This window comes from Bufo gargarizans, unplaced genomic scaffold (genome assembly GCF_014858855.1).
Source record: "Bufo gargarizans isolate SCDJY-AF-19 unplaced genomic scaffold, ASM1485885v1 original_scaffold_1292_pilon, whole genome shotgun sequence".
NCBI lineage: Eukaryota > Metazoa > Chordata > Amphibia > Anura > Bufonidae > Bufo > Bufo gargarizans.
In genome coordinates, this window is record NW_025334297.1 from 134,369 (window position 1) to 154,548 (window position 20,180).

The 20,180-nt window shown below is 42.1% G+C and overlaps 1 protein-coding gene across 1 annotated transcript in view; it reads left to right on the plus strand.

Annotated features, from left to right (window-relative positions):
- Nucleotides 1-13,560, plus strand: part of LOC122923161 (vomeronasal type-2 receptor 26-like) — a 113,636-nt gene extending 100,076 nt beyond the window's left edge. The window contains exon 6 of the mRNA XM_044273893.1: nt 12,653-13,560. Within this exon, the coding sequence (XP_044129828.1) occupies nt 12,653-13,560 (908 nt within the window). The remainder of the gene's footprint in view (nt 1-12,652) is intronic.
- Nucleotides 13,561-20,180: the final 6,620 nt, after the last annotated feature.

Here is a 20,180-nt window from a genome sequence, read left to right on the forward strand (position 1 = left end):
CTATACCCCGCCACAACTCCTGTGCGGTGTGGGGCCTGTCCCCCAAACATATGAGTTTCAGAATGGCCTGCTGACGTTTACCCCGGGCTGTGCTGAAGTTGGTGGTGAAGGTGTGTGGCTGACTGGATGAGCAGGTGGAAGAAGAGGAGGAGGAAGCCGAGAAGGAGGAGGTGGCAACAGGAGGCAAAGAATGTTGCCCTGCGATCCTTGGCGGCGGAAGGACGTGCGCCAAACAGCTCTCCGCCTGGGGCCCAGCTGCCACTACATTTACCCAGTGTGCAGTTAGGGAGATATAGCGTCCCTGGCCGTGCTTACTGGTCCACGTATCTGTGGTTAGGTGGACCTTGCCACAGATGGCGTTGCGCAGTGCACACTTGATTTTATCGGATACTTGGTTGTGCAGGGAAGGCACGGCTCTCTTGGAGAAGTAGTGGCGGCTGGGAACAACATACTGTGGGACAGCAAGCGACATGAGCTGTTTGAAGCTGTCTGTGTCCACCAGCCTAAATGACAGCATTTCATAGGCCAGTAGTTTAGAAATGCTGGCATTCAGGGCCAGGGATCGAGGGTGGCTAGGTGGGAATTTACGCTTTCTCTCAAATGTTTGTGAGATGGAGAGCTGAACGCTGCCGTGTGACATGGTTGAGACGCTTGGTGACGGAGGTGGTGGTGGTGGTGTTGGTGGTACATCCCCTGTTTGCTGGGCGGCAGGTGCCAACGTTCCTCCAGAGGCGGAGGAAGAGGCCGAGGCGGCAGCAGCAGAAGAGGCCGAGGCGGCAGCAGCAGAAGAGGTAGTAGGGGGAGCCTGAGTGACTTCCTTGGTTTTAAGGTGTTTACTCCACTGCAGTTCATGCTTTGCATGCAGGTGCCTGGTCATGCAGGTTGTGCTCAGGTTCAGAACGTTAATGCCTCGCTTAAGGCTCTGATGGCACAGCGTGCAAACCACTCGGGTCTTGTCGTCAGCACATTGTTTGAAGAAGTGCCATGCCAGGGAACTCCTTGAAGCTGCCTTTGGGGTGCTCGGTCCCAGATGGCGGCGGGCAGTAGCAGGCGGAGTCTCTTGGCAGCGGGTGTTCTGCTTTTGCCCACTGCTCCCTCTTTTGCTACGCTGTTGGCTCGGTCTCACCACTGCCTCTTCCTCCGAACTGTGAAAGTCAGTGGCACGACCTTCATTCCATGTGGGGTCTAGGACCTCATCATCCCCTGCATCGTCTTCCACCCAGTCTTGATCCCTGACCTCCTGTTCAGTCTGCACACTGCAGAAAGACGCAGCAGTTGGCACCTGTGTTTCGTCATCATCAGAGACATGCTGAGGTGGTATTCCCATGTCCTCATCATCAGGAAACATAAGTGGTTGTGCGTCAGTGCATTCTATGTCTTTCACCGCTGGGGAAGGGCTAGGTGGATGCCCTTGGGAAACCCTGCCAGCATAGTCTTCAAACAGCATAAGAGACTGCTGCATAACTTGAGGCTCAGACAGTTTCCCTGATATGCATGGGGGTGATGTGACAGACTAATGGGGTTGGTTTTCAGGCGCCATCTGTGCGCTTTCTGCAGAAGACTGGGTGGGAGATAATGTGAACGTGCTGGATCCACTGTCGGCCACCCAATTGACTAATGCCTGTACCTGCTCAGGCCTTACCATCCTTAGAACGGCATTGGGCCCCACCATATATCGCTGTAAATTCTGGCGGCTACTGGGACCTGAGGTAGTTGGTACACTAGGACGTGTGGATGTGGCAGAACGGCTACGTCCTCTCCCAGCACCAGAGGGTCCACTAACACCACCACGACCATGTCCACGTCCGCGTCCCTTACTAGATGTTTTTCTCATTGTTATGGTTCACCACAACAACAAAAATATTATTTGGCCCAATGTATTGTATTCAAATTCAGCGGGATATAAATTTGAGGCCTAGTATTTAGGCGCTGGGTGACCGGTATGGATTTACTAACAGAATTAGACTTGGAAATGCACAGTAGCGTGTGTGTGAAGTTATTCTGAATGACCCTATGTGCACCTTGAATATTATATACCCTTTTAGGGATAGATTTCAAATAGCTCTGATATAGCAGAAACCACTAAATTATGAAATTGCTAAATTGGGAATTGTATTTCAACCCAGAACAAAAAATGTGCTTTGACGGACACTAAATAACTTTCCCAGCCACAACAGGACAGCGGTAACGAGAGATTTAGCGGGATATAAATTTGAGGCCTAGTATTTAGGCGCTGGGTGACCGGTATGGATTTAGTGACAGAATTAGACTTGGAAATGCACAGTAGCGTGTGTGTGAAGTTATTCTGAATGACCCTATGTGCACCTTGAATATTATATACCCTTTTAGGGATAGATTTCAAATAGCTCTGATATAGCAGGAACCACTAAATTATGAAATTGCTAAATTGGGAATTGTACTTCAACCCAGAACAAAAAATGTGCTTTGACGGACACTAAATAACTTTCCCAGCCACAACAGTACAGCGGTAACGAGAGATTTAGCGGGATATAAATTTGAGGCCTAGTATTTAGGCGCTGGGTGACCGGTATGGATTTAGCGACAGAATTAGACTTGGAAATGCACAGTAGCGTGTGTGTGAAGTTATTCTGAATGACCCTATGTGCACCTTGAATATTATATACCCTTTTAGGGATAGATTTCAAATAGCTCTGATATAGCAGGAACCACTAAATTATGAAATTGCTAAATTGGGAATTGTACTTCAACCCAGAACAAAAAATGTGCTTTGACGGACACTAAATAACTTGACCAGCCACAACAGGACAGCGGTAACGAGAGATTTAGCGGGATATAAATTTGAGGCCTAGTATTTAGGCGCTGGGTGCCGGTATGGATTTAGTGACAGAATTAGACTTGGATATGCACAGTCGCGCGTGTGTGAAGTTATTCTGAATGACCCTATGTGCACCTTGAATATTATATACCCTTTTAGGGATAGATTTCAAATAGCTCTGATATAGCAGAAACCACTAAATTATGAAATTGCTAAATTGGGAATTGTATTTCAACCCAGAACAAAAAATGTGCTTTGACGGACACTTAATAACTTTCCCAGCCACAACAGGACAGCGGTAACGAGAGATTTAGCGGGATATAAATTTGAGGCCTAGTATTTAGGCGCTGGGTTACCGGTATGGGTTTAGTGACAGAATTAGACTTGGAAATGCACAGTAGCGTGTGTGTGAAGTTATTCTGAATGACCCTATGTGCACCTTGAATATTATATACCCTTTTAGGGATAGATTTCAAATAGCTCTGATATAGCAGGAACCACTAAATTATGAAATTGCTAAATTGGGAATTGTACTTCAACCCAGAACAAAAAATGTGCTTTGACGGACACTAAATAACTTTCCCAGCCACAACAGGACAGCGGTAACGAGAGATTCAGCTGGATATAAATTTGAGGCCTAGTATTTAGGCGCTGGGTGACCGGTATGGATTTAGCGACAGAATTAGACTTGGAAATGCACAGTAGCGTGTGTGTGAAGTTATTCTGAATGTCCCTATGTGCACCTTGAATATTATATACCCTTTTAGGGATAGATTTCAAATAGCTCTGATATAGCAGGAACCACTAAATTATGAAATTGCTAAATTGGGAATTGTACTTCAACCCAGAACAAAAAATGTGCTTTGACGGACACTAAATAACTTTCCCAGCCACAACAGGACAGCGGTAACGAGAGATTTAGCGGGATATAAATTTGAGGCCTAGTATTTAGGCGCTGGGTGACCGGTATGGATTTAGTGACAGAATTAGACTGGGATATGGCCAAAAAATAACCACACTATTGCTGGTTAAATGCACTTGGTGACGGGCGCAGCTTGCCCCTGATGTAGTATATGGCCAAAAAATGAACAGACTATTGCTGGTTAAATGCACTTGGTGTCACAGCTTGACGAACCACACTACTGAGGGTTAAATGCACTTGGTGACGGGCGCAGCTTGCCCCTGATGTAGTATATGGCCAAAAAATGAACAGACTATTGCTGGTTAAATGCACTTGGTGACGGGCGCAGCTTGCCCCTGATTTAGTATATGTCCAAAAAATGAACAGACTATTGCTGGTTAAATGCACTTGGTGTGATAGCTTGACCAACCACACTACTGAGGGTTAAATGCACTTGGTGACGGGCGCAGCTTGCCCCTGATGTAGTATATGGCCAAAAAATGAACAGACTATTGCTGGTTAAATGCACTTGGTGACGGGCGCAGCTTGCCCCTGATTTAGTATATGGCCAAAAAATGAACAGACTATTGCTGGTTAAATGCACTTGGTGTGATAGCTTGACCAACCACACTACTGAGGGTTAAATGCACTTGGTGACGGGCGCAGCTTGCCCCTGATGTAGTATATGGCCAGAAAATGAACAGACTATTGCTGGTTAAATGCACTTGGTGTGACAGCTTCACCCTGATGTAGGCTTTAGCCAAAAAACAACCACACTATTGAGGGTTAAATGCACTTGGTGACAGGCGCAGCTTGCCCCTGATTTAGTATATGGCCAAAAAATGAACAGACTATTGCTGGTTAAATGCACTTGGTGTGACAGCTTCACCCTGATGTAGGCTTTAGCCAAAAAACAACCACACCATTGAGGGTTAAATGCACTTGGTCGCAGCTTGGATGCACTTGGTCGCAGCACCGCACAAGACACAAAATGGCCGCCGATCACCCCAGAAAAAAGTGACTGACAAACGGTCTGGGCAGCCTAAAAACAGTGAGTGAGCATTTGAATTTCAGCAGCTCAATGACCCACAGCTGCAGATCGATCGATTAATCAAGTGAAGTCCTTTGGAGGAGTTAATCTGCCTAATCTCGCCCTACTGTCGCATCCGCAACCTCTCCCTACGCTAATCAGAGCAGAGTGACGGGCGGCGCTATGTGACTCCAGCTTAAATAGAGGCTGGGTCACATGGTGCTCTGGCCAATCACAGCCATGCCAATAGTAGGCATGGCTGTGACGGCCTCTTGGGGCAAGTAGTATGACGCTTGTTGATTGGCTGCTTTGCAGCCTTTCAAAAAGCGCCAAGAAAGCGTCACAAAAGCGCCAAGAAAGCGACGAACACCGAACCCGAACCCGGACTTTTACGAAAATGTCCGGGTTCGGGTCCGTGTCACGGACACCCCAAAATTCGGTACGAACCCGAACTATACAGTTCGAGTTCACTCATCCCTATTTATTACTTCTAAAGTTATACCTTTCTGTAGAAATATCAATATATCAATAGGTTAGTATTCTTCAAGGATAGTAGGACATAGAGGAATAAAATCTTGTTTCACAATGGTACAGATTACTCAACTTGTGTCAGGAACACTATGGTCCTTCCTATTGTACAAGAGTGTATCAATAAAATATTTAAAATGCTTGAAATAGATAAAATAGATATAGGTCCTTATATGACTGAAAACCTACTCATGCAGATGATCAGTCTGCATGTAGGAGTCATATATCCTGTATTGCAATCCTGGGGTAATAGGTCCGCTTATGTCCTGAGAATGTATTTCACTTTTAGTAAAGAGCCGGAACAGTCTTACCCCATATAAGTGAGTTCCAAGGCGCAGCTGTAGGGAGATCTCCTTACTGTGTTGTCCGGTCCTCTGTGGTATGTAGCGGTGGTGCGCACGTGTTCTCCGGCGTCTTCTGTGTCTTCTTCTTAGATCGCTGTGTTCCTCTCCGCTGGACCGGAAGTGATGTTCCTATAACCGGAAATGACGGTCTGTTGTTCCGACCAGCTGACCGATTTAGACAGCGGAATGCGAATATTGTTCACCTTTATGTTCTAGGATGGACTTTTTTCATTTGAAAAGTCAAAGTACTATTCTTATGTAAGACCAAACGCGTTTCGGTGCACTCTTGCACCTTCCTCAGTGGTGAATAGTACTATTAATCTACCTCCTTTTATAGAGGAGGGATCATTAGAATGTCCAGGTTAAATCCAAGCTATGGGACGGAATTCCATGAGTCATAAGATCATGTAGTGATACACATACTGAATTCCTTTCTACGTAAAACTAATAGTGTTACGGAGCAATAGTTAAAACGGAGCAGTAGTTAAAATATACAACTTTACAGCATCAGGGTATATAATCATAAATAATAAAATATATCATTATAAATATTATAAATATCTTAAATATTCGGCACCAATATTATTTTGCTACAATGCTTCCATATATTACATTCATCTGACACTCTAAAATTCATAAAACATGTTAAAAAGATAAATAGATAATAGGAAAAATATATAATAGGAAAAATATAGTTGATATTGTATAAAATCTATAGAATGTATAAAAATATAAAATGAAAAAATATACTGTATTTGATAGAATATAGATTATTAGGATACTTTCTTCTTTTTGCTGGTCTGGATCTGGATCTGAATCTGTTCATATATCTATCTTGATTATGTAAATATGTAAATATGTATGTGGATGGGGGGGGACGGGCCCGACTGGGAGAGGCAGTCGAGCTGCTGGTAAACAGCCCGAGCTCGACTGACTGTCCCAGAGGGGCACACCCCCCTATAAAAATCCAAATAATTCTAGCTCTGCATTCAGACCAGCAGGGGCAATAGTCTCAAACTCAAAGATCTTGCGTGATTCTGCTCTGGATATATGATTACTCCCTCTCCAGGATCTGTGTACCTTTTCGAATGCCATGTATATTAATCCCGACGGGTCCTTATTGTGGTGTATTTTAAAATGCTGGGATAATGTATGATTTTCGTAGCCCTTTTTAATATTCCCAATATGTTCTGATATCCTCTTTTTAAACAATCTTTTCGTCCGGCCCACATATTGTTTATGGCACGGACATTCCAAGATGTAAATAACGTCCGAGGAGTTACACGACAAATTTTCTTTAATGGTGTAACTAAAAGAGTTCTGTCTCGATTGTACCTGTGTGTTTTTTTTTGGGAAAATGCGTTATTTTACAATTGTTACAGGTCCCACACCTGTAGAATCCCTTTAAATTAAGCCAATTGGATTTTGTATTTTTACTTGGATTCTTTATAGTAGGGGCGATCAATATACCTAAATTGGGTGCTTTGGTATAAGAGATGAGAGGGGTGTTTGGAATAGATGGGCCAATGATCTTATCCCTTTGTAAATGATGCCAGTGTTTCCGTATTAGGGTATTGATTTTCTTGTACTGTCCATGAAACGGAAGGATTAGTCTTATTTTATCTCCTGCCTCTTCTTGTTTATTTTTATTTTTAAAGAAGGAGTCTCTTTCCATATTTTTAACTTTGACTAAGGCCAAGTCTATGGTCTCTGCTGGATATTGTTTTGTTAGGAATTGTTCTTTTAACAGAGTGGCTTCTTTTTCAAAATCTTCGTTCAGAGTACAATTTCTTTTTAATCTCCTAAACTGGCTCATTGGAATATTAAGTAACCAGCGTGGGAGATGGCAGCTGGTATATAGAATGTATCCATTTTTCATGACTGGTTTGTTGTATGTACTACAGACCAGTTTGTTCCCTTCTATCTTTATTTTTAAATCGAGGAATTCTATATCTGAGCTACTAATTTTGGTGACGAATTTTAGATTTCTATCATTGGTGTTAATTTGAGTTAAAAATTCATCTAAAAGTGTTTTGGTATCCTGCCAAATAAAAATAATGTCGTCAATATAACGACGCCAGAGCACCAGGCCCGCCCCCAGATGGAGCGTGATGGTTTCATGCTCCCAATGTGCCATAAACAAATTAGCATAACTGGGGGCGAACCTGGTGCCCATGGCTGTACCCCTTTCTTGAATATAAAAATCTGATTTGTAATAAAAATAATTGTGTGTTAAAATATATTTCACACCTTCCATTATATATTCTATTTGCTCCAGATTTAATATTTTAGCTATTGTTAGTTGTTGTTTGAGAGCTTCTAAACCTTGTTCGTGGTCTATAATGGTGTACAATGAACTGACGTCCATTGTACCCAGATACCAATGCTCCTGGAGTTCCAATTGCTCCAGTGTTTTAATTATGTCTGTTGTGTCCTTTATGAATGAAGGGACCTTTTTCACTGCCGGTTGAAGAAGTTTATCTAGATATTGTGAAAGATTTGATGTTATAGAACCTATACCCGATATTATGGGTCTACCTGGTGGTAATATGGGATCCTTGTGGATTTTCGGTAGGCAGTAAAAAACCGGAAGACGTTTTGGAGTATTGATAATAAATTTATGTTCTTGTTCAAGTAGTATTCCATTGGTGTAACCTTTGTTACAATATTTCATTAGGTCATTATGAAAAGGATTTGTTGGGTCAGATTTTAATTTTCTATATGTGGTGGAGTCTGATAATTGTCTCTGACATTCTAATTCATATAAGGTTGTATCTAATACGACTATTGCTCCACCTTTGTCAGCTGGTCTAATCGTAATGTTTTCTGTGGTTTGTAATTCTTTAATGGCATTTATCTCTGTCCTTGTTAGATTATTATATGTATGTCTATTACTCAATTTTCTTATGTCCGATTCCATATTCTTCCTGAATGTCGCAATCTCATGGCTTATTTCTTGCCTTGGGAATTTTTTTGATTTTGGTTTCAATTCTGTATGTTCATATTTAGGTACTACAGTTGTTTGTATTATAGGATTTTTCATGTAATATCTTTTTAGGCACAATTTTCTAATAAATTTTTCAATACCAATATACGTAGAGAATTTATCTAGATTTGTAGTCGGTGAAAATGTAATTCCTTTATTTAGTAGTTTTATTTGGGCATTGGAGAGATTAGTTTGACTAAGATTGACAACAGAGGTTTCTTCTATCTGTATGTCCTGTGTTCCCTGTCTTTTTTGTGTACGTCCTCTTCGTGTTTTCTTGTCTTTTTGGGATCGTGTTCTCGGTGGTGACCATTGTCTGTATTGGTCTTTCATTTGTCTCTGTTCGTGATTGTGTCGAGATTGAGGGTGATTGTTCATATCGTGTTGGTGGTTGTGGTGATTCTGTCGTAAATTGTAGTCGTGTCCCTGATATTGGTGTTTGTGGTGATTTTCTTGTTCCCTGTATTTGGGCTGTGGAGGTGGTTGCCGTGTTCTTATTCTGTGGTGAGGTGGGGTGTGGTCTAAAAAATTAGGTGTGGCTAAGGCTTCATATCGATTTGTTGTCGGTATGTTATATTGATTGTGTTTCCTATTCTCCTGTGAATTATTTACTTCTTCTCTAATGTCTATTCGTGTCACTAATGTTTCTTCTCTATTGTATGTGTTCCTTGTTGTTGTTCTATCATATTTTGTATAATTAAATTTTTTGGATTTTCTCTTTATTATTTCCCTTTCTAGATCATCCAAACTTCTACAAATTATCTCTTGATTATGTACCGATGTAAATATGTATGTGGATGGGGGGGACATAGTTACATAATCAAGATAGATATATGAACAGATTCAGATCCAGATCTAGACCAGCAAAAAGAATAAAGTATCCTAATAACCTATATTCTATCAAATACAGCATACTTTTACATTTTATATTTTTATACATTCTATAGATTTCCTATTATCTATTTATCTTTTTAACATGTTTTATGAATTTTAGACTGTCAGATGAATGTAACATATGGAAACATATATATATATATCATTGTAGTAAAATAATATTGCTGCCGAATATTTAAGATATTTATAATATTTATAATGATACATTTTATTGTTTATGATTATATACCCTGATGCTGTAAGGTTGTATATTTTAAATACTGCTCCGTTTTAACCATTGCTCCGTAACACTATTATTTTTACTTAGAAAGGAATTCAGTATGTGTATCACTACATGATCTTATGACTCATGGAATTCCGTCCCACAGCTTGGATTTAACCTGGACATTTTAATGATCCCTCCCCTATAAAAGGAGGTAGATTAATAGTACTATTCACCACTGAGGAAGGTGCAAGAGTGCACCGAAACGCGTTTGGGTTTTACATAAGAATAGTACTTTGACTTTTCAAATGAAAAAAGTCCATCCTAGAACATAAAGGTGAACAATATTCCGCACTTCGCTGTCTAAATCGGTCAGCTGGTCGGAACAACAGACCGTCACTTTCCGGTTATAGGAACATCACTTCCGGTCCAGCGGAGAGGAACACAGCGATCTAAGAAGAAGACACAGAAGACGCCGGAGAACACGTGCGCACCACCGCTACATACCACAGAGGACCGGACAACACAGTAAGGAGATCTCCCTACAGCTGCGTCTTGGAACTCACCTATATGGGGTAAGACTGTTCCGGCTCTTTACTAATACTAAAAGTAAATATATTCTCAGGACACAAGCGGACCTATTACCCCAGGGTTGCAATACAGGATATATGACTCCTACATGCAGACTGATCATCTGCAGGAGTAGGTTTTTAGTCATATAAGGACTTATATCTATTTTATCTATTCCAAGCATTTTAAATATTTTATTTGATACACTCTGTCATAATAGGAAGGACCATAGTGTTCCTGACACAAGTTGAGAAATCTGTACCGTTGTGAAACAAGATTTTACTCCTCTATGTCCTACTATCCTTGAAGAACATTTATCTATTGATATATTGATATTTTTACAGAAAGGTATAACTTTAGAAGTAATAAAGAAAAGAGATATACCTTATTCCAATTGTTTTCTCTCTCTATGTATACAGACATCTGAGTGCCCTCCATCTTTTACATATTACACATTGGATACAACACCTATCCATTAACAGACATCTTTTACTGCTGTAATCTCTAGTAAATCTTCCCTATTTAAACACACACATATTATTAGGGTAACAAAACTTAACCGGTTCATTTTGGAACATTTAACACAAGCGCCGTTCTGATTGCAGACACTGGGGCACTTTCTTTCTTTATTGCTAATGCCATCAATTAACATCCTGACATTGCTCTGTTTTCTCACTCATTAGAACTCCCCCCTCAAAATCACAGGAGTTCTGATGCCCACAGTCTGTAAGCTCTAACTTCACAGATTCTTACAGATCTTCATCCCTGTTGCCAGGGGGCGACCTCTGTCCCAGTCTACACTTTCACTAACATTCTTTTTCACAATTTAACTTTCAATTCTTCCCTCGCCACTAGCTAGGGGCTGTATTTTCTCCTTCTTCATAATACTGGGACTGACCCATATCAAAACAACAGTATTTCAGACTGACACACACACAAAACAGAGGAGTGATCAGCACCTTTAACCCTTTCCTCCGCAGACAAAGGATTCACCCTCCCCTCTGGTTGGCTCAAATTTGACTATCACGTCTGACTAGTCAGCTGGGACTCCCCGCAAGTCTTCCCCAAGACCAGGGGTCAGGCGGGCTCCGTCGCGTCTCCCTGGGGTCAGGTCAGGTGGAGAATATCTCTGCAGTCTTCCCTTAGGTCAAAGGGTCATGAGAATCTACCATCTTCCTGGGGTCAGGTCAGGTAGTCTCCGCAGTCTTCCCTTAGGTCAAAGGGTTATACGGCTCACACTCGTCTCCCTGGCCAGGTCAGCTGGAGTTTACTTTGTCCCACACCTCGGCGCTACAGCGCCCCCTTCCCAACGAGGAGGTTACTGTCCCCTCCCTTTGTCTGTGGTTTTACCGTCTGTGCTCAACTCACTCCACATAAATCACAGACACACAGAAAACATATACACACCAGAGTGATCTATAATTTCAGACTATTGGTTCTATAGACTCCAAGCTTTTAGCATTACAGCTAACTACTATACTTACATGGGTACCACCTCACAGCAGACTGAGCTATCTGAGCATGACGAAGTAACTAGCAGAAAGACAGATGAGATAAAAAAGTTTTCTCACCTTTCTTTGAGGTTGCAATCCTTTCTCCTCTGCCGTTTGTCAAGCTCAGGGGCCCGTCTTGTCAGCTGTTTGACGCTACGTTCGCTCAGAGTGCTATCTGGGGTGCCATTTGTTAAAACTTCCCTAAATTAGGGCATTTAAGATACACTCTGGTGTTCCAAATCAATGTACCCCCCCCCCCAGGGGTTAATATCCATGCGTGGCTGAGAGACTAGACACTGACACAGAAGTTGGTCAAAGCAATCTCTAACTTTAATTACATGGGGTAAGCGTATATACATTTTCAGAAGAGGGCAGTCCTCACTGAGGCTAAAACATTGTTTCATTGGTCAAAAAGGAAGAAGAGATAAGAGAGAGGAGATAGTACCCTGGCTTCTGCGCACTGGGTCCTACTTTGGAATGTGAACTAATGTAAACATCTGATTACCATCGCCATTTTGTAATGGAGTTTATTCTAACAAGAATACTGCCTACGTCATATGTGACACTTCAAAGAGGTGCTTCTCTATAGGCAGTGAATAATATATACATATCATCAAGCCATATGATTGGCTTACGCATTCCACCACACTCTATGGGACACCTGTAGAAAGATGAGAAATCAGACACTTCCCACAGCACAGCTCTTTGCCCCTCTCTCTCCTCTCCAGTCTTGAAACAAAGAGGGGGGTGGGTGGGCACTTAGAAGTAGAAAAAGTTAACTCATTACAATCCTAGATATACAAAATATAGAATAAAATTCACAGATCTTTAACATTATTATAAATTGATATTTCTGACAATTTTACAATGCAAAAATGTAAGATACTGTTTATCTTCTTGATTACAGATATGGAAACATGTCTAGAGTGCCCTAAAGATTACTGGTCAAATGGAAAAAGAGATTCCTGCGTTCCAAGACCGATTGAATTCCTGTCTTATTTAGACATGCTGGGGTCATCTCTAATTATTATAAATCTTACATTTTGTCTTGTGACCATCTTTGTGTTATGGATGTTTAACAAAAAAAAGGACTCTCCAATTGTGAAAGCCAATAACCAGAATCTCAGTTTTATACTTCTCTTCTCCCTCATTTTGTCCTTTCTCTGCCCTCTATTATTCATTGGACGTCCCTCAGAGATGTCCTGTCTCCTCAGACAAATGGCTTTTGGAATCATTTTTAGTCTTGCAGTTTCTTCAGTCTTAGCTAAAACGGTCACTGTAGTCTTGGCTTTTCGTGCTATTAAACCAGGCAGGACAATGAGACAGTGGTTGGGGAGACATCTGTCCACATCAATACTCATTACTGGTACAATAGGAGAGGTTGTGATCTGTGTCTTCTGGTTGTCTTTCTCTCCACCATTCCCAGATCATAACACTGAGATAGAGATTGGAAAGATAATCTTACAATGTAATGAGGGATCTGCTATTGCTTTCTACTTGGCCATTGGCTACATTGGATTTCTGGCAATGATGAGCTTTATTGTAGCCTTCTTGGCCAGGAAACTTCCAGACACCTTCAATGAGGCTCAGTACATCACCTTCAGCATGGTGGTCTTCTGCAGTGTGTGGATCTCCTTCATCCCGGCCTATCTGAGCACCAAGGGGAAATACATGGTGGCTGTGGAAATTTTTGCCATCACATCCTCCAGTGCTGGACTTCTGGGCTGTATCTTCATTCCCAAATGTTACATTATTCTACTGAGACCAGAACTGAACATAAAATCTAGTTTATATTTTGGACAAGCAAAACAATAATGGAGATTTATAATATGTAGCCCAGAAGACATTGCATAAGAGAATATTGATTTGCATTTCAATACATTTTTGGTAATATATTAGAATAAGTGAATCAATTCTTTAGAATCAAAATTTTTGAGATTCAATTCGGGAGAATTTTTTCAAAGAGAGAAAGAAAGGGAAAGATTTTCTAGGCGTTAAAAGCACTTACAACTCGGGTAGAATCTATTTGTGCCTGAATTTCTTTGCCGATTCATATGAATTTTAGGAAACTAGCTCATCTCTATTATATTTACTCTTGTACCAGTCTGGATCTTCCACTTTCTGTTCTTTTATATTAATTGTTTCTATAACTAATAAATATCAATAACCTGTTGTTTTCTATGATATCTGAGTATGTAAGGGTTTAATAAAAAAAAACATTTTTTTCAATTATTTCATAATTTGCCATTATTAATCTCAAAATTATTAACTTTACCTTTTTTAAGACCTTTAAGTCTGTCTAATTGTGGTCTGATTTAGAGAAATGTTCTTGTTTTTTGTGTGTCTTTGTAGATTTTTAGATTGTAGTTTCTGATTAGTCTCCCGAAAGTAAATTCCTAGGTCACCTTGTACACAATATCATTAGACCCCTTTGGAAGAGGTACATGAGCAATTAAACCATTTAAAACTTCTGTAGCTTAGCCATGAAAAGGTCAGCATATTGTGGGGGCATTTTGCTATATAACACATCCCAAACAACACAGGTACCATATATGTATTTTCCAGAAGAAAAGCACTTGAGATTGAGAAGTTGTAAGGCTGATTCTGTAGCTCGACTGATTTTATTGAAATAAATATTGGTATGTGGCTATCCTTGTTGGCAGGGGTGGACTGGCCATTAACCTACAGGGGAAATTCCTCTGGACCAAGGCTAAAGGGGCCACCCAAGTCCTCCTCATGGCAACGAGTCAGGTACATGAAGGTCTGATGTTCTTAGCATTAGTTACTAAGGTGTGCATTAGTTACTTACGGTGTGCACCTGGCCAGCGGCCACAGGGGATCTCCTGAATTCAACTGTATTGCCGTCTACAGGATGATAATAGTTTCACACTGTGGCGAGGGCCGCAGTATTTTGTGCTGCACTGTGGAATTTTATTCTGTTGGGGCGGTATTTGGTTTTGCACGACATTATTGCTGGCCCTGCCTACTTCTGTTCTCCCTGCCTACTTGTGTTGTCCCACTCGTTGTCATTTTGGAACCACTTACAAAATGGAGCCACTTTTAGGTATTTTTCCAGGGCAGTGTCATCCATCACGCCTTGCAGAAGCCCTAACCACCAGTCACCTTGCAATAGGAACAGTGCAAATACCAGAACCTATCATATCAATCCATCCAAAACTTGATAAAGGGGTCCTGGAAACCTGAAACACGTGTATTTTAAAAATCACCTACCAATAAAGCTCCTTTTAGCCATTTGTTGGTCGTTTCCAGCACCTGCCTCAATTAGTTGAGCTGTTTGGAACCAATCGGATATACCTCCACTACTCACCTTCCTGTTCATATGACACACCTTGCCAGAAGATAGAGTGTCTTGTTGAGACCAAGCCTCCAGAATGTATACGTTAGCAGGTGCAGAATGCAAACACAAGTGATAATCGTCAGAAGAAAAAGTCTCTGGAATCAGCCTAAAAATAAATTCCCTTTTAAATGAGAGCAGCAGGAGTACATCATGGAAAGGGTAAGATAACAGGTGTATGTGGCTGCAAAAGTAGTGGCAGCAGTGGCAGCAGTAGCAGCATAGCATTGAACGTTATTGGGCAGACTAGATGGGCCAAATGGGTCTTATCTGCCGACACATTCTATGTTTTCTATGTTTCTATGTTAACATACAAGACAATAGATCAGCTGTTTATAGGTAGTAGTTGTAGTCGTAGATGCAAAGCTTTAATAGTGGATTAGCAGCGACGGGTAGCAGTTGAGGGCTGGTGGCAGCACCAGCCATATGGTACATATTGGCAGGCAGACATCAACAGTGTCCATGATGGCAACAGCAGCCATACAGAACATGATAGTAGGCAGGCAGGCAGGCAGGCAGCAATAGTGGCAAGATGGGGGACCATCAGTAAAGGTGCAGAGAGGGGCCTCCCTTTCAGACACAATGGTGGCAGGTAGAGATGAGTGAAGTTGTGTGGCCAAATTTCTCCCAAAAAATGTCTTCATTAAAAAATTAATTAGTCATGAAGCATGTTACAAAATCAGGTCTATATCCCGTCCTGCAGTCAAACTTTAGGGAGAATGTATCCTGGTGTACATCGCTGTTCACTGTGGTAACATGCATAGCTAATCCTTTCTGGTAGCAAAACAGTTACTGTGCCTCAGGTTGACAGGCAGGGCACATATATGGACATGCGCATCATCGTGCAGGACACCAACAATCCTAGCTAAATCCTAGCTAAACCAAAAGAAAAGCATACAGCAGTACTTAGTAAAGCAAAGAAGAAAAAAAAACGCTGCACGTCCTTGCATGTGTCCCAATGACTGTTTAATGGTACAAAATAAGGACATGGAGACAGCGCCAATAAAATAGTGGAGAAAAAAAGGCTCTTTTAATCCATGTTGTGGCAGTGCAAACACATGCATTTAAATCCCTTCTGTCAGCTTTAGAATGACAGTGCATCACTATTAGGCTCAGTTCACATTTCACTTATTTGGTCAGTTATTCTAATCATTCAATTTTGCCTCCATTTCAGCATCAAGAAAACATTCTTTCATTTTCTTTGACGACAAGGGTCTGAAAGGATGGCTAGCTTGTAGTAATAAGTTTTATTCAAGCTAAAGATACACCTGTTACCACGTAAGCAACCAAACATACAGCTTGTCATGCTCATCAGCATAAAGAGGATTGTTCACAAGCAGTCACTCTCCTGGAGGCGTCTCTCCTTACTCCTGGCTTTTGGCTTCCTCGATCCCTGAACCGACCGGCAACAGAAACCTTTTATTCCTTCAAAAGGACATAAATATAGTACAGACCCGCAAGCAGACAGGTTCGCCGTGCTTTTATTGTATTTACAAGACCATTACTTGCCACATCACATAGACAAAGTTTTTGTGTATCTCTGCTAGGGCATTTCCTGGTTGCAGAGAGCCGGTATAGTGGTGTATAACACTGCATTGCTGAAACATGCATAGGGAGTCTGCTGTGGTAGTGAAACAGAACTGTGAGTCAGTATGAATTAAAATTAAAATAATACCCCTCAAAAAATGCTGTAGTACAATGTAACTTCAGCGCAGAACGGCAATTAAGACATATATTTTTTCTGATTAATAACCCCCCCCCAAAAAAAATAACAATCACAATTCACCGCAGAATTATTTCCCTTCAATACACCCTGCAAATGGCTGTAGTACAATGTAACTTCACAGCAGAACGGCATTTAAGAAGTATTCTTTTTCCTATTAATAAACCCCCAAAAAAGAAATATAATAATCACAATTAATCGCAGAATGGCTAATAGGACGTAACATATCTTTCCTATTAATACACCCCGTAAATGGCTGTAGTACAATGTAACTTCACCGCTGAATGGCAATTATGACATATATTTTTTTCTTTTTTCTTTCCTATTAATACCCACCCCCATAAAAAGTAAAACAATATAAAATCAACACAGAACGGCGAATAGGACGTACGTATCTTTCCTATTAAAACACCCCGTGAATGGCTGTATCACACAGAACTTGTACCCCAATAACAAGCAAGGTTTGCAGAATTAAGGAGTTATCATATAGTGCAAACCTAAAAAAAACTTTTTCAGCACAATAAAATCTTTCCTAGCACTGTCCCTAGCGCCTGCTGACGTCTCTCCCTGCACTAAGTACACTGGAAAATAGTAGAATCCAAGATGGCCGAGGCTATTTATAGGGCTGCGACATCACAGGAGCTGGCTGGCTGCTGATTTGCTGCATGCATGGCATTGTGGGTGATCCCCTGTTCCCAAAGTTCTTTGCTCCATGTCCTAACACATGCAGCAGCCATTACCACGAAGCTTGAGTAAATTCGGCTTCAGTGTAAATCAAATTTTTCCTAAAATTCATAACGAATTCCACTGCCTCAACATTGATTAGCTCATCTCCAGTCACGAGCAAATGGAAGCAGTAAGTATTTTTTTTCGGTTACTTTTACGCTGTATTTTTACTCCCAGATGCCGTAATCATGTATGAATGCAGCATCTGAGGGGTACAATGATGGGGAACGCTGCTATCGCCCTGTCATTGTACTCGCTACTTACAAAAAAATGCAAAATGTAAAGTAATTTGTCACATAGAGAATTGTTTTGCAAAATTCAGTGAAGCAGTCTTATCAAATTTTCTAAAACTTTGCTCATCTCTAGTCATGGCCAGTGCTGTCATTGTCGTCATCAGCCTTGTCATCCTGCACCACCAATTCCTTCTGCTCCTCCTCCCCCAGTTGTAGCTCTCCATCTTCCTCCTCCATGAGGTTTTGTCTGCGTACTGTAGGTTCTCAACAGCTGTTCTTCTTCTAGCATTCCTTGTTGCATAAGCATGAGCATTTGCTGTATTATAAATATCAGGGGGGTGACATCTTTGATGCCATTTTTGTACCTACTCACTAATCTGGTGGCCTTTTCCAAGGACCTGAGTATAGTAGATTCACATGGAGATTTTTGGTGATGATTAGAGTTGAGCGAACACCTGGATGTTCGGGTTCGAGAAGTTCGGCCGAACATCCCGGAAATGTTCGGGTTCGGGATCCGAACCCGATCCGAACTTCGTCCCGAACCCGAACCCCATTGAAGTCAATGGGGACCCGAACTTTTCGGCACTAAAAAGGCTGTAAAACAGCCCAGGAAAGAGCTAGAGGGCTGCAAAAGGCAGCAACATGTAGGTAAATCCCCTGCAAACAAATGTGGATAGGGAAATGAATTAAAATAAAAATTAAATAAATAAAAATTAACCAAAATCAATTGGAGAGAGGTTCCATAGCAGAGAATCTGGCTTCCCGTCACCCACCACTGGAACAGTCCATTCTCAGATATTTAGGCCCCGGCACCCAGGCAGAGGAGAGAGGTCCCGTAACAGACAATCTGGCTTCATGTCAGCAGAGAATTAGTCTGCATGTCATAGCAGAGAATGAGGCTTCACGTCAGCCACCACTGCAACAGTCCATTGGCATATATTTAGGCCCAGCACACACACAGGCAGAGGAGAGAGGTCCCGTAACAGACAATCTGGCTTCATGTCAGCAGAGAATCAGTCTGCATGTCATAGCAGAGAATCAGGCTTCACGTCACCCACCACTGCAACAGTCCATTGGCATATATTTAGGCCCAGCACCCAGGCAGAGGAGGGAGGTCCCGTAACAGACAATCTGGCTTCATGTCAGCAGAGAATCAGTCTGCATGTCATAGCAGAGAATGAGGCTTCACGTCACCCACCACTGCAACAGTCCATTGGCATATATTTAGGCCTAGCACACAGGCAGAGCAGAGAGGTCCCGTAACAGAGAATCTGGCTTCATGTCAGCAGAGAATCAGTCTGCATGTCATAGCAGAGAATCAGGCTTCACGTCACCCACCACTGCAACAGTCCATTGGCATATATTTAGGCCCAGCACCCAGGCAGAGGAGGGAGGTCCCGTAACAGACAATCTGGCTTCATGTCAGCAGAGAATTAGTCTGCATGTCATAGCAGAGAATGAGGCTTCACGTCAGCCACCACTGCAACAGTCCATTGGCATATATTTAGGCCCAGCACCCAGGCAGAGGAGGGAGGTCCCGTAACAGAGAATCTGTCTTCATGTCAGCAGAGAATTAGTCTGCATGTCATAGCAGAGAATGAGGCTTCACGTCAGCCACCACTGCAACAGTCCATTGGCATATATTTAGGCCCAGCACCCAGGCAGAGGAGGGAGGTCCCGTAACAGACAATCTGGCTTCATGTCAGAAGAGAATCAGTCTGCATGTCATAGCAGAGAATGAGGCTTCACGTCACCCACCACTGCAACAGTCCATTGGCATATATTTAGGCCTAGCACACAGGCAGAGCAGAGAGGTCCCGTAACAGACGATCTGGCTTCATGTCAGCAGAGAATCAGTCTGCATGTCATAGCAGAGAATGAGGCTTCACGTCAGCCACCACTGCAACAGTCCATTGGCATATATTTAGGCCTAGCACACAGGCAGAGGAGAGAGGTCCCGTAACAGACAATCTGGCTTCATGTCAGCAGAGAATCAGTCTGCATGTCATAGCAGAGAATGAGGCTTCACGTCACCCACCACTGCAACAGTCCATTGGCATATATTTAGGCCTAGCACACAGGCAGAGCAGAGAGGTCCCGTAACAGACGATCTGGCTTCATGTCAGCAGAGAATCAGTCTGCATGTCATAGCAGAGAATGAGGCTTCACGTCACCCACCACTGCAACAGTCCATTGGCATATATTTAGGCCCAGCACCCAGGCAGAGGAGGGAGGTCCCGTAACAGAGAATCTGTCTTCATGTCAGCAGAGAATTAGTCTGCATGTCATAGCAGAGAATGAGGCTTCACGTCAGCCACCACTGCAACAGTCCATTGGCATATATTTAGGCCCAGCACCCAGGCAGAGGAGGGAGGTCCCGTAACAGAGAATCTGTCTT